The 25,073-nt window shown below is 37.5% G+C and overlaps 1 protein-coding gene across 10 annotated transcripts in view; it reads right to left on the bottom strand.

The window, feature by feature from the left end:
• Nucleotides 1–25,073, bottom strand: part of LMO7 (LIM domain 7) — a 189,766-nt gene that overhangs the window by 100,398 nt on the left and 64,295 nt on the right. For all 10 annotated transcript variants that reach the window (XM_064493074.1, XM_064493072.1, XM_064493071.1 and 7 more), the window contains 2 exons: nucleotides 22,473–22,543; nucleotides 11,960–12,029 (listed from right to left, as the gene is read on the bottom strand). In XM_064493074.1, the coding sequence (XP_064349144.1) occupies nucleotides 11,960–12,029; nucleotides 22,473–22,543 (141 nt within the window). The remainder of the gene's footprint in view (nucleotides 1–11,959; nucleotides 12,030–22,472; nucleotides 22,544–25,073) is intronic.

Genomic DNA, 25,073 nt, shown 5'->3' on the forward strand with positions numbered 1-25,073 from the left:
CTCCTGAAAGACAGGTTCCTGTGTGTTACATCCTCCCTTCTCAGAGAGAAGCATCTGTGACTCAAAACAGGACTCCAGGTGTGGTTAATCAGAACAAAGTGCCAGCACAGAAAAGGTCAATAACGGTCATCCTGTAAAATGAGGATAACGGACTGACTGTGGGGATGGAGTAAGGAAATAGCACACTTCCTAGCATATAGTAAAGGTCAGCAAATGGAGAGAATTTACCCAACTTCTTGTGTTACAGACCATGAGTACTTTGCATTGTGCCACCTATATTACACTGTTGGCTGACTAAGATCACGTGCGATGGCAGTAGCCAAGGCTGACAATGACATCACAGTTCACAAGATGACCTATAAGTTTTAACAGACCAGGAGGCTAGATTCCAGATTTCAAATCTGGAATAAAAATAAGGCGGATAGAAAGAATATGAATTGGAAACCATGTGATCCTATTAGGTGTCATGGATAAAGGCATAAATGCATGATTTACTTTGTAGACAACAATCACTGGATTCATGTGATTTTTTTTCCAGCTAAAATGCAGTTGAAATGTATTCCTGATAAATATCCTTTTGAAGACTGAGGCCTATCAGATAATTTTTAATTCCAGGTTTTGATACCCAATACATGAGCTATGCCTCATTGTTCTAATATCTATGAACTAGACTAAGTACATTTCCCATGTTTTCACCCCATCTTTTTTCTTAAAATAAAAATAGGGCAAGCATAAGCCCTAAGGCAAACTGCCAGAAACCTCTCTCAAGTTTACATGGATTTACATTCTGGTCCTTAAAACTGAGCATTTTAACTCAACTATTTGATTTTACCTCCAGACTTTATTATCTGGTCCACTTTTCCATCTCAGCGATACCAAGGCCACAACAAGAGACACTTTGCAGGAATTAAGGTGGATGCCTAAAAGGAGAAGGCTGATAATATGAATAAATAAAATATACATGAATAAAACGGGCACAGTGTTGAGGAGATGACAAAAGAGAACAAGGAAATCAGAGACCCCCGTCCTGTACGGGACACACCATACAGTGGTGGCCTTCAGGGAATGCAGGCCTGTTACCAGATTCACTGAGAAGCCAGCGATGAGGATTTTATTTAAAATCTGACAGTATGCAAGTATTGGCTCAAATTTTAAAAACAAGCAAAAACAGTTTAAGTCAAACAAAATCCATCATGGGCCATTTCATGACCTCTAGCAGGTCTCCTGAACCCCCCGTGGGACCAGCCCAGTGATCTGCTGCTTTAGAGACAATTGCCTGTCATGGGCAAGGCTGGCTTCTAATGATTATTTTCCTTCTTATTAATTAATCACAAACCATCCCTTTAAACATCTTTTCCATGATGCTGCCAGGGAACAACATCTGAATCATCATTGGTCACTTTTTTTTTTGACATTTACAAATCTGCCAACCCTGGCAAATTGCCTCATCCTCCACAGATTCTCTCTTGATTCTGTATTTGTATCTTCTCAAGAAACTACAGATACAAAAATCCTGGCTTCTCTGTCAACCCATAAGTAAGTCCTACACACTCTGTCCATCAAAACATTTGAAAACTCTGATCACTTCTCACCATTCCCAGTATTACCACCATCCTCTCTTGCCCAGACTGCTGTATTAGTCAGAGTTCTCCAGAGAAGCAGAACCAACAGAATACAGAAAGAGAGAGAGAGATTTGTTGTAAGGAATTGGCTCATACGATTATGGAGGCTGAGAAGTCCCACAACCTGCCCATCTGCAGGCTGGACGCCCAGGAGAGCTGACGGGGTAGTGCTAGTCCGTGGACAGAGGCCTGAGAACCAGGAGAGTCAGTGAGGTGGTGCGAGTTCCAGTTCAAAAGCCAGCAGGCTTGAAAACCAAGAAAAGCCAATGTTCCAGTTCAAGTCCGTCCAGAGGTAGGAAAAGACCAACATCCTAGCTCGTGCACTCAGGCAAGAGTAACTTCCTCTGACTCACAGAAGGGCTGGACTTTTGCTTCTAGGCAGGCCCTCCATGAATCAGATGAGGCCCACTCTCGTTAGGAAGGGCAACTGGCTTTACTCAGTCTACCAATTCAAGTGGTGCTCTCATCCAGAGCATGTCACAGACATACCAGAATGATGGAACAACATCTGACCAAATATCTGGACATCCTGTGGCCCAGTCGAGTTGACACGTAAAATTAATCACAGTTACTGAACAGCTCCTTAACTGGCTTTTTCTGCTTCTCTTCTTAATTTCCTTCAATCTATACTTCACACACCAACTCATGATCTTTTTCATTTTTAGGTTTTATTCAGATATAATTCTCATACTTTACAAATCACCCAAAGAGCATAATTCAGTGGGTTTTAGTGTATTCATGGTAGCTGCACCCTTTACCACAGACAACCAATGATTTCTAACAACAAATTAAATTGCCCTCAAAAGCACCCCAGGGCTTCTCATCACACTTAAGAGTGAAATGCAGCCTACTCACCAAAGCCCACAAGGCCTTAACAACCCTGCTGGCCGACCTCTCTGCCTCAGACCCAGAGTCCTCTATAATAGGCCAGCTTGATCCTACCTTGATTCCCCACTCTTTCCCTTCTGTCTGGAAAACTCCCACCCATCCCCATATCTTCCCACTCCCCGACTTCATTCAGGTCCCTCATCAAAGTTCAGCTCCTGAAATAAGATGTCCCTGAGCACCTTCTCTGAAATTTTTCTCACACATGCACTCAATCATTCTCTACCTATTCATCCTTTATTTTCAGTATAATCATGGTAATTGACAAGGTATTACATAGTCATCATGGTAATTATTGGCACCTGACAGGTTATTATGGGCTTATTGACTATGTCCCATTAGGGAAGAACTATCTCTGCCTTGTTTGTGGCTGTATCTCAAGTTCCCAGAACAGTACCTGGCACAGAGTAGGTGCTCAATAAGAATTTTTAGGAAAGGAGGGATAGTCATGGGCCTAAAACCCAGCAAAGTGACCAATGCCCTGATACCAGTCTTACACCTGGGTTCTCTTTCTTATTAAACTTACCTGCTCTTCCCTTTCCAATTTCTACATTAAAAAGGTGCCAAAAGAGATGTTCTAGGTGTTTTTGTACCTGAATAAAACTGTCATATATGACATAATTTTACTCTGAATCAATTTTTTTTAACTCTGCAAGTTAATTATAGTGTTGCTTTAGGAATTCTAAGTCATTAATGTTTTGAAAAAAGTTGCCCCTGAGGCTGACAGTTGGCATATAAATGTTCATCTTAGATTTAAAAATGAGTAAGTTTTGGATCTCTAGGGAAGTGTTCCTAAACTTGTGCCAACGTCATGACTAAGAGATTATGGCTAAGAAAACAGGAGTTTCCTGATTTACGGTGCTGCATCGTTACAAGAGCATGGGAACCAACTTCAACGTTGACGCTAAGTTTCTAAGTTTCTACTCGGTGATGCTTATCTTTAATTTGGAGTTGCAGAGAAGTAGTGTGACAAGGAGACTCTTGAGGAAATCTGAAAATACCTTACAAATAACTCAATCGTCATTGGCTTATTCATGTGCCATTCACATGGAGGTGTTAAAGCATTTAGATATTTAATATCTAGTATTGGCTACCTTGAAGACAACCAGTGTATATCCCCTACAGTCTATTTCCTCAGACTTGATTACTCGATAACCCCAAAACATTTCAAAGTACAGATAGTGAGCCACAGAAATTCCAGTAAAATATACATTAGAAAAAAATTATTTAAACTACAACCAGGGAAAATGTCATTTTCAATGCATAAAGTGATCTTATTTTTAGTAAATGGCTAACTTTTATGCTATGATTTCTAATACAAGTGTAATAATACATTTAAAAAATGGCAACACTATAGTACTCTCCTACATCTTTATTAAATCAGGAAAAGTACTCCTTGATTTTGTTATTGCTGTTTTGTTTTCAAAGAAAATAAAGAGGTTGGGAGACTAGAAAAATAAGAATAGCTTAAATTTTAGTGTTTGAGGCATAATTACATAGCTTGTAACAGTGACTCGCCCTCTCTTTGAAATAAAAACATTTCTTTAATGTAGTTTAAATCATGAGACCATAATTGTGCAATTTTAATCAAGTTTATTGCTACAGTTTAAATTCACTATCCCTACTAGGAAATGAAAGAAAAGAAAAAAATCTTTTAACTCAGTGAAGCTCCAAGGTCTGATCCAACGTATATGAAATTGTTTCAATACAGTAGTAGGTGAGAAATGGTAATTTATAGACATATCTAGCCTTCGCAATTTACCAACTGTGAGGAAATGAAGAATGTGGAAACTAAATAAGAGCTGAGACAAAAGTTGGGTTATAGGAAGGGACCTCAGTGTTGACCCCCATCCATTTAAGGATGGGGATCATGGCAGCCAGACTCAGCCCAGTGTAAATGCTGCTCTTTTTGGCTAAACAAACAAATCGGCAAGGATGAGTGAACCAAGAAGAATTTGCTTAGTGGAAGACTCTCCCAGTGTTGCTAGATGGAAGATCGCCTTCAACAAATCTACAGAATCAGCAATAAAATCCAAGACCAGAACAGACACTTCTGATCTTACCACTAAGTGGTTATTTTAAACTAGCTCTGCAACACCATCTTCCCCTCTCTTCCCATGCGGTCGCCTGTTATTAGTGTTCTGTATATGCCAATATCCAAATATTTTCACAAATGAATCTTGCTTGTTACCAACTAGAGAGATATTCCCTCTGAGACACACATTGGGTTTGACCCAGCACAGAGCAACCCTCAGTCACCACTCTTTTAAGCAAGGCATATATTTATATTGGCTACTCATCCAAGTCACAGTCTAATATTCCTTAAGTATTTTCTCTTCAACCATATAAAATTTATTCCTGCCTCTTACCCAGAAAAGTGCCACTCTTGAATAAAATAGTAATTATATTTGTATTTCTTATATTATTTCAACTTGGATGAGAAAGGAGTGGAAACAGAGTAGGCTTCCCCCCCCTCCCCCGAAAACACTCTGCCTTGAGGTCTCACATTTTGGTTTTATTTGGACAAAGAGCTCACAAGCTCAGTGACTCACAAACCTCCCCTCTCTCAACCCCTTTGTTCTCCTATCCACGCATTTATTATATTAAAATTATTTTAAAGGGATAAATATAGTTACTGCTTAAGAGTGATTTTTTTTAAAAGCATATGATAACCTGGATAAGAATATTCAGATTTTATAGTTGATTCCTTAGGTGAATTTTCTATTACAGCTAGAAGGGAACAACTAGATGTTTCAACAGTGACCTTGGCATGGACTAGGTTGCACTACTTCGCTGACACCCAAGTGTATACGTGAGTGAAGAATGAATCAGAAATAATTTTACAGAGATACAAGAACACTGACCACTAGTGACCTTCTGAAAAAGGGCAGTAAAAACAGACCCACAGATTTGCCTTATTTCTTGAATTAACCATTATGAAGGCAGAGGAAAATGACACAGCCTAAACTAGCTGGCATCTTTGCCTGTTCCCTGCATTCCTGAACGAAGACACAACCTTCCCAGCCACTATCGGCACACTTTGCACATCCCACTCTTGAAGGAATCTCAAAGAGTAACTCTTTAGAGCAAAGATGTTCAAATTCAGACCATATCTTATGCGAGTGTGGATATACTGAGGATTTTTCTACTGAGCCGACTGATAGACACAAACATTTAAACAGACAAATGGTTCAAAGTAGATTTTTCTGAAATACCATCGCTTTTCAAAGGGAAATTGCAATTGACACGGCAAGTATGAGCAGGGCAATCAAATCTCTACTTGGTCAGCAAACCAGACTATGTAAAAAGGGTAGTGTTTACTTTCTTGATCCTTTAGTTCAGTGGTTCTCAGCCAGGCCTGATTTTACTCATTGGCAATGTCAGGAGACATTTTCAGTTGTCACAAGTAGGAGATGGAGGGCGTGGTGCAACTGGCATCTAGTGAGTAGAGGCAGGGGGGCTGCTAAACATTCTACAAAGCACAGGACAGACCCCACCCACCCAATGACAATGAATTATCCGGCCCCAAATGCCAATAGTTAATAGTGCCAAGGTTGAGAAACCTGGCTTTAGAAAATCAATTAAATCATTAGGGGTCCAAGATGACTGTCAGCCTTACAGTTATTAACTTCCTTAATGTTTTCTACGCATACTGTATTACATGCACACTAACGCATCAGATGGTAAATATTATTCTGGTTCAACGGCTCTTTTCACCATCAGAATATCTTGCCTGTTTCTCAGGGTTTTGTTCTGAGGTAGTTTTTTTAATTCCCAAATAGAGTTTTGGTTTTGAGTTTCAATGATTTGAACATACCCACATTTAACACCAGCTAAGTTTTTAAAAGACTCAAACTCTTGGGTTAGAATTTTTTTGCACGGCGTTGTAAAGAACAAAGAGAATTTAAAAGATAAGGGAAAACGTATTTCTTTACGAAACTCAGCCAAATGAAAAAAGCCGTATCTCTAGAAGATCTATAAGAATGTGGTTACTGCCTTCCTAAAGAAAAAATAATCATATAATCATGTGAATGTTTCAAGCAAAGCATTTAATATATTTCTAAATCATCTTAACATCCCCCTCTGAGTGTTGTCATTGCTCAGAGGATATTCCATGTGTTTCACACAGCTCCATCTGCCATGGGTAAATCCACTGCTTTGGCTTCAAGGCTAAATACACATGGTAGCTGACATGGAATGGATGAAAGTCATAGCTGAAGGAAAGAGAGTTAGAAAGGAGTAATGGAAGAGGGGGCTTGGAGCACTAAACTCACATAGCTTACCAAACCCTTACACAGAAATCGTGTAATCGTCACTGTGTTTGACTGATTTTGGTTTGTCTGCCCCACACAAACCTCATTCATGGAAACCACTTCAAACCAGACACCTGGACAGAACAAGCCAAAGGAAATCAATACTCCTGACCACAGCCCACTTAGCCAGGACCATTTTCTCCCTCAAGGAACTCATCTCCCAGCTGGCTGCTGACCTGTGGTATCTGTTGCCTGGAAAGAAAAGGTAATCTGATCCATTCGGATTCCTCTGTTAGGAAACTCAACTAAGGGATGCCATTTCTTGCTAGAAATGAGGCAGGAAAAAGTAATTGTGAGGAATTCATCTGCCACGTTTATGCCTGAGCACTAGGTTAATGAGAGTCCTCAGGAAAATCCTTACAATAAAACACTCTTCATCTCATTAGCTCGAAAGCATCTTTGCTCTTTGCTACTAAAAAAGTATTAACTACACGCAAAATGGGTAAATCTGATTAAAATCTTTGAATGTACCAGTGTGAATTCCTGGTTTTAATATTGAACGGGGTTATGCAAGATGTTACCATGGGGGAACCTGAGTGAAATGCACAGAGGACCTCCTTTACTGTTTTCTTGCAACTTCCTGTCAATCTATATTTCAAAATTAAAAGTCTTTTAAAAAGCGAGTATTAACTAAAACATTTACCTATCTGTATATGTTTCCCAGGATTGCCATAACAAAGTACCACAAACCAAGTGGCTTATTGTCCCACAGTTCTGGAGACTAGAAGCCAAAAATCAAGGTGTCCACAAGGCCATGCTCCCATGAAACCTGTAGAAGAATCCCGCCCTGCCTCTTCCGGCCCCTGGTGTTTTGCTGGCAATCTGTGGTGTTCCTTGGCTTGTATGTGCCCGACTCCAACCCTCAGTCATCACATGGCTTTCGTCCTGTGTGTATCTGCCTTCATATGGCCATCTTCATACAAGGACACCAATTAGATTAGATTAGGGTGCCTACTCTACTCCATTATGACTTCTGTTCCCGTACTCCATATGACAGCCCTACTCCCAAAAGGTCACATTCTGCGGCACTGCAGTTTAGGACTTCAATATACAGGCAGACCTCAGAGATACTGTGAGTTGATCTCCAGACCCCCACAATAAAGCAAGTATCACAATAAAGCAAGTCACACAAACTTTTTTGTTTCCTAGTGCATATGAAAGTTATGTTTACACTATACTAGAGTCTATTAAGTGTGCAATAACATTATGTCTAATAAAAACAACATGCATGCCTTAATTAACAAATACCTTATTGCTGAAACATGCTAACTAGCCATCATCCGAGCCTTAGGAGAGTCATAGCAGTAACATCAAAGATCTCTGATCACAGATCACCAGAACAAATAATAATGAAAAGGTATGAAATACTAACAGAACTACCCAAATATGATCCAGACACATGGAGTGAGCAAAGACTGTTAGAAAAAATGGCGCTGATAAAACTTGCTTGATGCAGGGTTGCCACAAACCATCAATTTGTTAAAAAGTGCAATATTTGCAAAGTGCAGTAAAGCTAAGCACAATAAAACAAGGTCTGCTTGTATATTTTTTCGGGGGGGACACAACTTAACCTATAACCCATCAAAGGCCTAATTCTAAGCCTAATATTTTCACAATGGAAATCCTGTTCATTCATTCAAAAAAAATTGTTGATCTCCTATATGTTCCAGTCACTATGTTAGGTGCTGTCAACACAGAAATTACTAGTATGCAGAGCCTGGCTCAAATTTTATATCTTTTTTCTATAAATGTTAAAAACTAAAGCTTCTGACACATGGCTTTTGAGGACTTCTTAGAGGTCAATCTTCATAGTCCGACGACAGCTGCTCATGGGTGCTCAACAAACGTCAGTCTACTGTAATTCTCTGCAGCATGTTTATTATCTGGTACTTTCTTGCTCATTTGTTAATTTATCTGCCCAATCCCCACTCCCCTACTAGAACATAAAGTCATTGACAATAAGGTCCTTATCTATATCTGTCTTTTCTCCTCCAATAGACCCCTATAAATCAGAAAAATTATTTGTTAAAAGAATCATTTGTTTAAAGAATACATGTGATACAAAAGAACATTCACTGAACATCTGTATGTCAGACTATCTACATATCATTCCTTTCCATCCTCATAACAACCCTACTAGGTAGACGCAGAAACTCTAATTCATACTTGAAATTGAGGCTTTAAGAAGTTTTGATATAAAAACCATCCTGATACATAAACATGAGAAGAAGAATTCAGATGAAGTTACCATGAGGAATGATAACGACTTCTGACCTGACTGCTCAGCCCAGGTCCAGGTCTGTGGCTCTGGTCACCCTCCTGATCCTACGTCCAATTGAAAATGCTCAATGTCCCGTATTTGGGAAATTATCCTATTTAATATACCAGAAATATATTTCATTTTAGTTTCTAGGGATAAAGTCCAAACTAGATAGAATTTCTGATGCTTGAAATAGAAATACTTGGAGAGACCTTTGGACTTAAATATAAAATACATTTGTGCTTTCATCTAATCATAGAATCAGAAGATTAAATAAAACCTCTCGTGGCCAACAACAATAAACCAGCACAATTTAAGTGTTCCAAATATGCAGAGTGTTTGGAATCAAAGGCTAGTTTTATTTTAAATGCATGTAACTGATCCAAGAAACGACAATTTAAAATCTAAGCATTAAACTATCTGAGAATAACTCAAGCCATTTGAAAAGACAGAAAGTACTTTCAATACAATTCAAACTTTTAATCCTCACAGAAATTACTTCATAAAAGTTATTTTCATATAAAACTTATTTACTTCATTAAACTGAATATTTCTTCCTAGAGAGACTTCAGAAACCAAATTTCTTCAATTTTACTGCTTAAATAACACCTCTGACTTGTTATATATCACTAGAAGTAAATCACACATATATGTATATTGCAATATATGCATATATATGAAAGATTTTTAATCAAACCAAATTTGAGACCAATAAAAATATCACGTCAGCTGCTTACTCATAATAGAAATAGAAGCAACAGGATAAGAAGGGAAGGAATTAACATTGAGTCCAAGTGCTCTGTTGACCCTTGAACAACATAGGTTTAAACTGCACAGGCCCACTTATACATGGATTTTTTTTCAAGAAATATATTGGAAAAAATTTTGGAGATTTTTGACAATTTGAAAAAACTCACAAACTATGTAGCCTAGAAATTTCAAAAAAATTAAGAACAAGTTAGGTATATCAGGAATGCATAAAATATATGTAGATACTATCCTAAGATAGGTATAAGGTAAGTGATATTTAATATAAATTAATAACGTATTAGTTTTCTTCCTGTGTTTTATAACTTTGTTTTCAAGTACACTGTGCCCCATTCGCTGAAGAAACTGCATATCAGCCTATCAACACAGGTAAGTGTATTTTTAATGTAACAACATTTCTAATACTGTATTATGATTACAGCTGTAACACTGTATGCCATAAAAATCGTATAATGATTCATTCGTTAGCATACACGCTCAGCTACCGTGAAGCAATCATATTGCTGTTTCTTTGTTATCAAAGAATGAATCGTATAAATAAAATTAATTACACCAAAAAAAATTAATTAAATTAAATTAAATTTTAAAACTTTAAAAAAAAGAATGAATCGTTATACCTCTAAACCAATATGAATTTCTTCTTCACATTATTTTGTTCATTTCGATGTCCAGTGTTAGTAATATGTATAACATTTATACTATTTTGTATCATATAAGACAATATCGGCGTAGGTACTGACAGATGATTCATCTTGTAAACAGATGATGTAAACTCATGGTATTGATAAATACAGTACCATACTGTAAGTGTAACTTTTCATCCTTATGATTTTCTTAACATTTTCTTCTAACTTACTTTATTTTAAGAATATAGTATATAATACATATAACATACAAAACGTGTTAATCGACTATTTATGTTATCAGTAAGGTTTCTGGTCAACAGTATGCTGTTAGCAGCTAAGTTTTGGGGGACTCAAAAGAGATTTTCAGCTGCACGGGGGGGTCAGCAATCCTAACCCTCGTACTGTTTAAGAGTCAACTGCATTCTATATTTCAAAAGAAAATTGTAATTTTCTGAGCTTTTAAAGAAAAATAAAAGGAAAAAACTGTAAAAATTCTCTTCTTCTCTCCTACACAGTTGTTTCTAATAATAAACACTCTGCAACCAACTTATTCCTGTCAAAATTTTGATAAGATCTTCATGTCAGCTGCAAACCCAGAAATTTTAGTACTGCTACTTTTAATCAGGTTCCCGAATGTATTATAAGCAGCTTGACTATCTCAAGGATAACATACATTTTATTTACATCCCAGTTAATAACTGTCTCAAACTTGAGTGTTTTGGAAAATTAATTTTTTAACTGACCCCCTATCATCAACCTTGATCCTTAGGGATTGCTAACATTTGGAAAAATATCTATCATTTGTACTTAATTATAAATTACTTATTTCCAGACACATAGTCCCACCTTATCATTGGTCTCTCAACGGTCTTGACCCACCAGAGTATCTATATAATGAAAGTGCAGGGTATTTTTCATACACACAATTTTGAATTTAAAGTCAGAAGGAGTCTGGAGAATCCCCCACAACCATCGTATGGATAATATTACTGAGGTAAAGAGGAAGACAGTGACTTGCCCAACTTCACACAGGATGTTGGTAGAAAACCAGAAGAGCTGACAGGTCTTAAGTATGTTGTAAATACACTCCAAGGTCTGCATGCTGAGTGAGGGGAACGTAGAAGCATGAAGCAACTGAAACGTAACATCTCATGAACATCGGACAGTTTCCCTGAACTGTGGTCAACTAGCAAGCAGTGTGCGTAGGGCCGAACTTCAGAGAGAATAGGATCCTAAATAAACACAATTTGTGGAAGAAATAGGCCAAGAAAGCAGATATATGAAGTCTGAGGGCACAAAAAGCAAAACAAAAAAAATAAACAGAATAAAGCCTCCAGGAACTACAGGTATAAGGAGGGGATCACCAAACACACTTTGCTTGAACAAAAGACCCCAAACCTAATTTCTATGATAATTCCAGATGAAAGAAGCTTTTGACACTTCAGAAACAGAGAAATCTAGTTTTGAAGGTAATTTATTACTTACCAAGCCTGCTATCGGTGTGGACAGTCTATTGATCTTCTTAATGACACCAGGTTTAAGCTTATTAATCAAACTGAAAGTAAATAAATAACACATGCGGTTATAAGAAGGCCAATCTTAGTGTTCTTTTTAACATCCTCAAAAATCACAAATGTCACTAATCCATCCCCAATATTTGTTTCAGGTCCAAGAGCCCAACAAAAAGCAAGCCACCAAGAAAATAAGTCAAGAAACAGAGAACAGCACTGGGAACAATGGTGAATGGACCTCTTGGAACATATAGATGCAATTTTACATTCAAAGCTATGTCTTTAAAAATAGTTCCACATTTGTTAAGGAAAGGTAATATTTGATTCTGTTTCAACAGTCAGTTTTAGAATCTCTTTCATTAAAATTTAGATCCCTAGGACCAAAGAATATTTTTTTCTATTAATCATTTTCATTGATTTTTGTTTTCCTCAAATTGATCTATGTTTTAAAGGTAGCTTCAAACCCTATTTTTTGCCAGATTTAAGGCATGCAGTGGAACTCATCCAAATAAGCAACTAGTTCCCATTGGTAACTCATTCAAGTCTATGACTGATTGCTTTGTTACCACCGCAGAATGCCTCAGTAAAAATTAAATGTACCAGAACTCCCCAAAATAGGCTAACAGTTACCTCAAAATCCAACATTGAACAAATTTATGCTGCTATTACAGAATCTACAAAGATATCTGTAAATCTCTAGACTCTTAAACACTTTTAGAACCCAGCTTTGACACTTGCAATTCAGAGTACAATTTTTGGTTCTAGATCCTAGATTATTGTGAATTCTATTTTTTTTTTTTTTTTTTTTTTGCTGTTATTGCTGTGCGCTGATAACAGGGCCAAGCCACGCAGAAATTTAATGCTATCAATTCTAGTCTGGCTAATTAATCATTAATCACTGCCAGAAAACAACAATTTGAAACATGAATTTTCCTATTCAATAATGTTTCCACAAAAAACAATTCTTTACTCTGTAACAGAGCTCCAAAAGGAAAGCAAATATTGGAGAAAGAGTCAAACATTCTTAATTCACTGGTCTCTTCACAATGGGCAACAGAAAAAAAAAAATCTGACACTTGTGGAATGTCACTCCTTCAACATTCCAGAGATTTATATATACACTTGAGTGTGCTAAAAATAAAAAAAGACAAAAGTCTCAATTTAATATCCTTCAGAATGTTGTTCAACAGGATTCAAAATTACAAAACAGTGGCTTATGAAGATTTAGCCTGGTGAACAAAAGATGTTTTTCTGTTGTCATAGTTTCTTCACACAAAGATCTCTAGACAACTTGATGTAGATGATAAAACTGCTCCTTGACTGCATGCATTTCCTAGAACTACTCCTCTTCTGACTCCTAATTTCTTTTTTGTGCCACTGGAAACCATGTAGGAAGGCAGGCTTTCTCCCTTCACGGCCACAATATTTTTCTTTCACCACTATCTGAGGAGCTAGAAGAGAAGATTTTTAAGAAATGACAGTTTTAATTTCATTCTTCTAGTTGTTCTCTATTAAGCAAGTGTTCCTTGAATTCCACTATCAGCGGCACTCTTGCAACGCATGGAACTAATAACCAAAACATTACTTAGCAGAAACGTAATTCGTAGCAGCTGTTGACCACTAGCTTGGCTGCGACTTCCCTATAGGAACTTGGATCTTAAAATGTCATCCTTCTGTGACAGAAAAAGTCAGACACCAAGCTGGGCTGGAGCAACTTAATAAAATGTCACGGAAGTCTGACATCAGTTGTTCCTTATTAAAGGAACAATGTCATAAATTCCTCCTCCACCCATCTGAGTCACTGGTGACTTTGGCGAGATCATTCAGTTCACCTGTTTACTTCACTTGTCATTTCTGTATTACAGCATTCGTAATTTCAGGATAATTTTTTTTTAATACAGTTTCTGGCGTGGATAATAGCATAGCCTACTCTCAATTAAGTCAGCCAAAGGAAGCAAGGGATTGAGGCAAAGGAAACAGCACAGATAAATGATGTCCCCAATAATTATGAGGTTAATGGACACCTCCCTCAGAACATTCTAGACCTACTATTTAGAAGCAGCATACACAGTGAGTTGGTGTCCTCCGAACCCAAGCCTCCTCATACGTGTACAAACACAGAAATAACCACAAGGTTAAAACAACACTCTGGATAACATGCAAACTGCCCTCCAAAAAGCCAAGTCACATGAGAGGAAAATGCTATTTTAGGTTGTCAATTGTTAAAATGGTATCCATTCTAAGCTCTAGAATATGGAGAAAACGTACCTACAGTTTTGGCAAACAGTGAACATCCAATACAACTATGAATCATGAGTAATTATTTTCATAACCAATTAAAGAACAAACTCTTAGGATATTTCAACTAAGGAGAAAAATAGGTTTTATAAAATCTGAACTTCTGTGAAATTTAAGTCTACCTAAAGGAACAGGACATTAATCTAATGTTACATAAAATAAAACAATAGAGCCATACAAGAGAGACACATCTCTTTGACAAACAGAACTTCTTTGCGGAGCAAGTGCTCTTCAATTACACATGTGGAGTTCCTAAAGGCAGCACTGACTTCGGGTCACTGGCTTTATTCAACAACCATTCCAGATAACCTTCCAGATACCTCTATACACAAAGACCCAGAGGCAGCCAAGGGACCACTTTAACTGCCTTCGCCCCATGGCCCACCCCCCTAACCCTAGGTAGAATCATACCTCAAACCCCCATCCCTCGGGCCATGGCATAAACCTGGCTATGTGCTCTGCCAGCACGTCAGACGTGTGCTCTCTTGGTAAGATGAAAACCAGAAGAGGGAACACCCGCCGTTTGCATTCCCGCCACTAGGCCCATGACCTCTTCCCTTCAGCTCATTCCTCCAATTATTATCTACTTCCTTTTCTTCTCCTCCCCAAAATGTATCGCTCCCTCCCTCCAAGGGAGTTGAGTTACACAACAGACACTAGGAAGTTGCCTCTGTTCAGAAACCTCATCCCCAGTGAATGTGACCTGACTTTAAACATGACTGAGAGGCGACAAGCCAAGAAGACCACACAGAGAGCTCAGTATGGCATCCAGCTCACTTATAAAAGGTTTCAGTGAGAACCAGAACGTGATGCCTGTCTCTTGGTCTCCAGGAACTAGTCCCAAATGCCAACCATCATTTCCCCTTAATCAGAAAGCTCTTCAGCAGAGAGAGAGAATTCAGACATCTTTCATTCAACTTCCCATTTCCAAAGATTTTTCCAAATGGACCAGAAAGACTGAGATCTGAGAACATTATCAATACACTGAGGGTGAACTTGTTAACCTACGAAGTATTTAACTAGTCATTCACACGTACATATTTCTAATATCTCTCTGTCGACTACATTTTCTAAATATATACCCCCACATTATTCAAGCTTTTCCTATCAGTAACTAAATATTTATTTAAGAGATACAATAAAGATATTGTGCAGTTCCTTGCAAATTAATGCAAAATGCCTTGTTTTATCTATTATTCGGCACTTAATCATTTGCCTGGGTTTCTTCTCGATGCAGACTCAGCTCAACAAACACATGAACACTTACTAAAGAGAGAGCACTGTGTGCTGGGATCAGCCACAGAGCAATCAGGCGGTGAAGATGCTAAGTGCAAGGATGTTCTTTCATTTCAAACACATCTCTTCACAGTACCGAGGGACGTGGCATGTCAAATATTTTATAAAATCCACTGTCAAACTTTTAATGTAGGAATTCTTCTGTGAAAGATTCAAAATCTCTATTTTCTTTGTAGAAATAAATTTAGAAGAAACTTTGGTTTCATGCAAATGCTGGCAGTGATGTTTTGCTCTTCCTAAAGAGGATGTCTCCCCTTTGTTGTTTTTTTCCTGTTGCCAGACAAGTTAAACATTAGTGTTCTCTCCTAATTGTCAAATGTAGATCAAGAGAGTAAACTCTCTATCAGAGATATTAATTTGGAATGATTATCTTAAGTAAATCCCTTACTGAGATTTTTAATTAATCATCTCCAGCTAAATTCATAAGTTGTAATATTTTAAAAATAAAAACCACACTGAATAGTGATCAATATGGTACCCATCACACGTCCATGGGTAAAGCAGTAAGCATATGTAACTTACAGTTTTAAAGTTTAAAATCATTCAATACAAAATTTTACTATCACTTTAGTATTTTCAGACTGGTAGCAAAATTAATACATATTTAATTTCTAAAATTCCTGTGGTAGTAATTTTGAATACTGCTGAATTAGAATACAACACAGATAAATGGTTAACAAGACACGTTAAGATGGGAGAGTGTGGAGCAGCAACAGTCAGTTCCAAGGCAACTGATCATCATCACTTTGTGAAGACAGGACTTTCTTTTCAGCCTCATTGTTATGCCTGAAGCATCCTGAAGTGAGTCTAGCAAAGCTCTAGAGCAGCCTGACAGCGGATTCCCCTTTTCTAGGCAACCTCAATAGTCAGAGCACTACCAGATCTTGCTGAGTAACAGGACATTCCCCAATACCACATCAACAGCAAAAGGCGTTGAGCAGGAGGACTTCAGCTTCCTGTCCCAGCTCCGCTCTTACTATGAAGTCACATTGCTAAATTCTGCTCCATCCCTTCATATAAATGAGAGGATTCTTGCAGTTGAACTTAGGTTCTTTCCAATTCTTGCCACTGTACAAATGCTTTGCTGCATGTCTGTATGTCTATCTTTGTCCATGCTCCTTACCATTTCTTATATACTACTTCTAGAAATAAAACCATCAGTGTCAAGCTCTTGGTACTTGTCTGGAGATACGAACCAATTTACTTTTGCCCCAGCAGGCAGTATTCCTGTGCCCACCTCCTGGCATGATACAGCAGCACCACCGTTTCGCTCTGCCTGTCAGCTACCCACTGCATGATCTCCCCCAGTGCTGCAGCCTTTATAAGCATGGCTCTTAAGGGATGGAAAAAATTTTACCGATGTTTATGTATCACACTTTAGATACTTAAGCTGTTTTTGATATTTTCCACTACGAGGAGGTTTGATATATATCTTTCCCCCCCATTTTGTGGTTTTTTTCTTAGATTCTGCCCCCCAAAAAAGGATTATTGGGAAAAGTCATAATTTTATGAATAAATATGTTTATATTAATAAATAAACTAGCATATAATTACTCAATAGATATTGCCAAATTGCTTTTCAGAACTGTACCATTTTATATTCAATTGGTCATTTTAAGAATGTTAAAAACCAATCTGCCACAATATGGCCATCATTTTTTAAGATTTTAAATTATTTACTAGTTTCAATTAAAAAAATAGTATCTGGCTTTAGCATAATCATTTCTTACTAATGAAGCTGGAGATTTTACTATTTATTTCCAGTAGAATTTATTCATCTGTGAAGTATTTGGTCACATCCTTTGTTCATTTCTCTACTGAGGTTTTCAAATGTGCATCTTACCAGTTTATTTGAATTCTAGACAATATTTAAGTCATTTTTGCTTAAAATACTTTTATCAGAATGTTATTTGCCAGAGTATCAATTTTATATAGATTCTAATCTATTGTTTCCGGGTTTTTTTCCCCTATTCCTTAAAAGCTTACAATTTTAAACTACCTCCAAAGCTTTTTTTTATTTCTTCCATTTTATTTTTTCAGCTTATTATTTTAATCTAGGTGATATTCTGGTATATGGTAAGGTTTTGCTTCTTGAATTTTTTAACTGAAGTATAACTGACTTAGTAATTTATATTTAGGATGAGAAAGCCCTGTAGCTGGAACATGCAAGTTCATGAAACAAGATTGAAGCTTTCTACATTCAAGTTTGAGAACACAATTAAAAAAAAAACCTTCTGCCAAATTTTCAGTGAATCTATACTATACGATTACCATTATAGAAGTGAATTTTTAAACTGGTGTTTGCCAAGCTGACCTTTAACTTGATACGCTACTTTTAAAAAAAAAAAAATGGTGTTTTGCTATATGCGGAAATAAAATTATTTTTAAAAATTGACTGTGAAGCTTAAAAAAAGAGCATACAGATGGCAACCATAAACCACTGCCATGAAGAGACAGCAGTTCAAAAAATTTTAATTATCTTTATGAACTTGAACACTTTCATCTTTGCCTGCAGTTACTGGGTTATCAAATAATACGGAGAGTTCAAAGTTTATATTACTTCAAGTGAAGAAAAATAGTTCTTATTACTCAATTTTTAAATTGCTATCATATGGATCAGGATCAGTGGATGGTGTTGATGTGCTGGAGAGCTGTGTGAGTGCACCTGTCCTCCTCGGGAAATTCAAAACCAGGAAGAGCTCTAAGAGAAAAACTTCCACATCACAGAAGGGCTCTGAGCTTCACACGGAGCCCTGCACAGAAGCCCCAAGAACCCACTGATGTCACTGTCACTCAATGTGTGAAGGTCTCCAACTCTAACAAAGGACAGAGCTCTCTGGCATGAATGAGAAGCAGCAAGGGCCTCTATCTTATCTGATCTCTTAAAACAGTCACCTGAGTATCCCATTGTAAACTAACAGGAGTATTTTTTAATAATTTTTTCTTCTTCTATTGAGTGCATTTTTAAGAAAAATGTGATGGTACTCTTAGGGTAGACAGCATAGTATTCACATAGCGGATATAAATAGACACAGGATTTCTCAAACCAATAGATGAACATTTGCTCCACTTTTTCCAAGCTGCAAACCATGGAAAGGAAAGCCTGGTGACAATGTGAGAAGGCTTTCCTCAGTAATGTGAGCCATGAGTTCAACAAGGCATAAACTTCTGCTACATGGCTGACTTGCATGGGACAGAGCAAAGACTTAGGCACTATTCCAGGATGGGAAGTACAGACTGGCTAACCAGAGACACACCCAATAAGATTACCTTCAAATACATCTTCTTACTTCATAAAAATAATAAAGAATGTTTTCATTTGCATAGTTTCAAGATTGCTATCGTTAAGATGAGTAACTGTGAAATTACTAACTCATATCACTAGCTGGATATGCCCCAACTAAATGTGTTTAGAGAAGAGAAACAATTCTGCAGAACCACAGAGCAAGAGAGGATTGGGGATATTTATGTAGTGGGAAACCTCATATTCTTAAAAATACCTATAAAGGTGGGCCTCACGAGCACTCGTAAACACTGAAGACAGGCAACAGATGAGTGAGTTGTAACAAGGAGCTGACACCACCTTACAGACTCTTGTCAATCCTTTTACAAATTAGAAAAACCTCCAAATTAGATTTTGCTCCCATTTCCCTGCTTAATAAAGCCAAGAGAGATTATGTGTGTAAGGTACACAATAAAATAATTACTAGAACAGACTTTAACCAGGCAAGTATTCTTTTGCTCTCAACTCATTGGATCCCACAGTCAGTCAAACTAAATGATACTAAAATGATTTACAGAAGATACTAATTTCAATAGTCAATCAGATTAAAAGGCAGTAACTACCCTCATTACTCTGATGTGTATCTTATTGGAAACCTCAGTGCAGAGTGTATGCCCAATTTAAACTCTCTGAAATGTCACTACTTGCCCAGTTTGGGGAAAGCTATAATGAGCTCATTTCCTCCACCTCTTGACTTTGATATGCCAGAATGCCAGTTCAAAGAGGATAAACTACTACTAAAGCACAAAAGACTGCTGAAATTACTAGATAAAATAAGAAATTTCTTTAATGGTGATAATGAAGTAGGATGACTAGAGATTTTTAAAAGGCAACAAGCAGATCCTATATTTCACAAGAATCAGTAATTTTTTTGGCAGTGAACCCAACAGAAGTCAGCCTTTTCCTGTAAGAAAATGAATTCAGATTTTTTTTAAATATCCTAATTATATTTCAGCTAAAACTTGAGCTCCCTGATAGGTAAAATGTTCTCAAAGACAGACTGCTCACTATATTCACCATTAATTTAAAAGCTAGGGCTTACAATACTAGGCTTCCGAACAGCAGATTTTGCTTTCCTCTTAGACATTTTAATGACTCAGGCAGACGTGACCCAACAATGATGTTTAATCATTTTGTAACCAACCAGCTTGGCTTTTCCTCAGTTATAAATTTATACAGGATATAGTCACCTGGACTTTTCTTCCAACAGTACATCTTTTAGATTAAAATGACTTAATTAACCAGTGACTATAAATAATATGACTCACCATTAAGCGAAAGATTTTTTAATACAAACATCATGCAGTATTTTGGGGTTCCATCGTAAACTACAATTAGTGATCACCATGGCTTAATATTCACTTGCACTACTTTTGGGAAACACTCATTTACAGAATACTGGGTACTAAATAGATTGATTAGACTTACCTGGTAATTCACAAAACCCCAAATTGGCGCTATTTAGTTAGGAAACAATCTAAGAATGAGCTTTTGGAAGCTGTGAATTAAAATGACATTTTTTTAAACCAATGTATCTCTAAACGTGCATCCAAATGTCTGCTGTGACCATTAAGGTAGCAATTAGATGTTTAATCTAACAGTACTGCCTTTTTTTTTTTATCATCTCTGAATATCCTCACCAGTAACAATATGCTCGCCATTATTCAGGTTGGATATAGTTCTTGGAAATCACCTCAAATCAGCCACACCCCAGGCTGGTGCAAAAACTGCATTTTGAATAAAACACTAAGTGTCACTATTAACTATGTTTAATGACCTACTTATGGAGGCGAGGCCCCCAAAAGGGGATCCCTAACAATGTTTTGAGTAATAGTTCATCACTGAAGTATATAACCACAAAGTGATTTCTTTGAAAAGATCACCTGTTTGGGTTGGATGCTCTCATATGTCTAAAAACAACTCTGTGCTTCATAGGCACACTTCCTACATAAACTCACATAAACTCCAACCCTGACTTTTGGAGCTTACAATTGACATCAAAGTTATTTTGCTGAAAACTTCTAGTCTGTACTCACAGCTAAGGTTGATTTCAGATCACAAGCATCTAACAGTCATTTTTTTCCCTCCATCTTCTGAACACGTTAGAACACATAAATCATAGTTTGCAAAACAAGATAAAGTAATTTCCTATAGTGACCAATTGAGCTGACCACATGGCCTACTAATATTAAACACTATTTGGCTACAAATTCTGAATGTGGCATTAGAAAAGGAAAAAAAATTCCCTTAAACTTCACTTGTGGCCCTTATGCATATGCCTGCCCTACTTCATACTAGGCAGAATCACATGAAATTGACATTTCTGTAGGTCACGGATGGTTGAGTATCAACACTTCATATGGTTCAACTTAATAATACTGCTCTAAGACAAAGAAGTTTGAACACCTACCAACAGAGCTGAAGAGATTCAGGCTATTATCTTCATGGTCATCTTCCTAGCAACAATTTGTATTTATGCAAAGTTTGATAGTTGAAAAAACCTTAATAGATATATTATGGAAATTTGCAACCTGGTGAATTAGGCAGAGCATATACACTGATCTCCACCTTATAGATTAGAAAATAAGGCTCAGATGTTAAGTCACTTGCTCAACTGCCCAAAAGTAACGGAGCAAGGAATCAAACCTAAGCCCTCTGACTCCCAATCTTTGCTGCAAACAACCTTCATATCAAAGGATAATCAAAATCATCAAAGTTTGAGTACACACACTCCCAGTTCTTGCTTATGGACAGATTCCATAAATACTAACGTGATAAGTGTCTAGATTGGAATACTTAAGAGCTTTCAAAAATGTGGGTGCATATTCAAGTACATTCTCGTAATTTATTTGCTCAAGTCTGCAGTCTGCAATCTCACCCAGGACTTCATCCTTACATTCCACAGGCCCTCCTGCCCCTCGCCCCCAAAGGTCACCACCTGGCTACCCGTACTCTGCAACCCCTAGGCAACAAAGCATTACACTAAACATACACTGTAGGCTTCACACCATCAGTCATGGCACCAGCCTATTTCATTTATGATAACCAAAGCCTGTGATGTGATTCTCAATAATATATTAATTGAATAAATGGCTGGCCCATGACTCAAATTGATTGTGATAATGGAATGATCCCACTGAAAGTTTAAAAGAAAAATTTGCAACAGCCTAAATTTGTTCTACAGTCATCATTATTTATTGATGAAGGAAAAAATTTGATATTAACTTCTAAACCAGACAATTCTATACATTAGAATATTCACAGTAAGTGATAGCTCGTGCAGTGTAATAAGGCTTTCCCCTCAAACACCTGCCCCTACTGGCCCTTCAAGCAATAATAGTATCTTTCTTATTCACTAATTTAAAATAATATATATTTCACCAATGCTATCTTTAGATACAGACACTGATAACCCCCTCCTACTGTCTGGTGCTGTGGGGGTGTCAGTTTGCAGGGATCAAATCTCACTTGTCACCAAGAAAACATATCTGTGACTATGGTGTCCATGGAGGCAGAAATGAAGACGCCGCATAACGTGCACGTGTGCACACATGCACACACCCCCACGCGCTTCCCTTCTGAATTATTTTAAAATGTTTTAAATACTTACTCACACAACAGAACACCATTCTCTAGAGAGGCTCGAAAATCCTTCGTTTCAAAATTCTTCTGTGTTACTGCCTGAAAGACAGATTTGGGTATTAATTTTCTCCTAATGAGGGATAATACACAAGTCAAATTCAGCATGAGACTAATTAATATGCACCTAATGTCACACTTCAAGAATGTGCATATTATCACCAAAAGTTGCTCCATATAGGAAATTCTATGTGTGGTTCTATGTTACAAAGAGAAAGGTTAACCATTTTGGTATGAACAAATATAAACAAAAAAACCCCCAAACGAGTGTTTTCTATAATGTAACCATTTTATGGTTGATAAAAGTTAGAAGCTTAATTTCTAGCAAATTTTCTATTAAAAAAAAAACCCACTATGGGCAATCTACTCTACCAAGAGTAAATAAAACCAGATTAAGATATAAACTTGAAATACCAACTATATACCACATCATTAATTTCAACTCCATCCTTAAATTCCTCAAGTTTCATTACAAAGCTAAATAGCAAAGGACATGACTCTCCTTAAAGGTATTCATGAAATGGCCCTGATCTGTGTAAACAGCTATTTACTGAGACATTCTAGGGAGAAAACTATTAAATCCTGACACAGACAAAAGACAGAGAGGGAAGATGGGACATATTTTAACCAGACAATTCCCCACTTAAGGCTCTCACATATGAACAGACCACCTTCAGGTACCACCACCAAGGTTCTTACTGAAATGCTAGAAAAGTGTCTACGGATTCTGTCTTTCTCTGTCTTTCGAGGTGGAGTGGTTGGGAGGAAAGGGGATTCCATAGGGAAAATAGTAGCAGAGAAAATGGAGGCCCTAGTGGGGAAAAGCTGCTCCAAGAACACCCTGGGACTGGGTCCCCAGCCAAGGGTACGACAGGTGCTTCGTGACAACACCCGCCCTAAGGATGGACCCACCACCTGTGAGCAGAGTCCTTGCTCCACCTGCCACTACAGGAAGACATACGATCTTGGAAACACAATTGGGAAATCACCAATCTTAAATCCTCGGTGAGCTTCAGAGCTCCTGTTGTCCCTGCTCACTGCCGCAAGCTTTGTGGTCCACCAAGAGTCCCTATACGTGCTCGGCTTCTTTCCCCAGTTCCCAGCAGTGCCACACCTACACATAATAATGGTTAACTGGCAAAACAATGGGTATTTTTCAAGTTAGTTTCTCATAAGCTGGTTCTATAAATATGGACAGGAGCTGGGTCAGGAGGGGATACACTCAAATACACAAAGAAGTAACATTCTTTCCTACACAGGGCATTAATCTACAAAAGGGCTACATCACTGCATGAATTAAACATTTGCTAAGTGTCTCCATTACATGCACTTACCTGGATACTGGATGGAAATCTAAAAAAAAAAAAAAAAAAAGCAAGGAGCTCACAGCCACATAAGCAAAACATACAAAAATGGAATGGCACATTCCTTCGAGGATAACCTTGAGTGGCCCGTGGATTATCCCAGGGAACAAGGGCAGCACAAACTCTTCAATTTTCCCCAAATAGATGCAAGACAAACTCAAGGTAAGCGCTGATTCCCAACTAGTGAAAATAGAGTAACATCTCATTTATCTGAGAATGCCTATCCAAAGCTAAAAAAGCATGAAAAAGTCCCAGGGCCATTCAAAGCAGCTGTCGAGTCCATTCTCTCTAGTCATGGGAAAGCCCCTCAGAGCTGCCAACACTTAATTATCCACCACAGAAACAGTCTGGAGATTACATTCCCAAATCAAGGTAGAGTAGAAGCAGCGAGTTAGATGAAGGATTGAGCCTTACAGACATACAGGGACCAGTGAAGAGTGACAGTCAACAGCACAGGATGGGCCATCCAGAGGGCAGTGTAGTAAGCAATGAAATGGAAAGAGAAAGGGCTCAAGTCAGACCAAAGCATATTCAAATCCCACTTTCCTTATCCAATAGCTGTGTTATCTTAAGCAAGTTAAATAACCTCCATGAACCTCAGACTACTCATCTGAAACAGAGTAAATATCACCTACTTATTAGCCTATAATGTGCAATCCAGCGTCTCAGGGTGGCTCACAGCAGTATATGCTTGACCTCTTTACATGCATTGACCTCCCAGTAACATCCTGACAACACACTGCAATAATTAATTCTCAAAGGAAATCCTCTGTACCATATAGACAAAGCTGAGTTAGACTCAGAATACTAATTAAAAGTAGAAATAATGGAATATACAGAGACATTCAGAAAACCCAACTAACCAGAATGGTTCATTTCTCCAAAAAGACTACAAAAAGGCAAAAATCCCAGTATGCAGCAGATTTCAGACCACCTCCCTCCACATGTCAAAATATTAACATACTCTTACTTTAATAAAGTATATATGTACAAAATATTAATGTTCATATACACTTATCAAAATCTAAATAATGATAAGACCAGAGTCCATTTATACTGTACTTACAAAGACAGAATGTAAAAACTAAGCTGATTCTTAAATAATAGTCTACATTTGAGGACATGGGAATCTGGCATCTCTGTACACTATTGAAGATAATATAAAATGACATCAGCATTTGAGAAGGCAATTACTGTGATATGCGTCT

This window comes from Camelus dromedarius, chromosome 13, assembly GCF_036321535.1.
Source record: "Camelus dromedarius isolate mCamDro1 chromosome 13, mCamDro1.pat, whole genome shotgun sequence".
Taxonomy (NCBI): Eukaryota; Metazoa; Chordata; class Mammalia; order Artiodactyla; family Camelidae; genus Camelus; species Camelus dromedarius.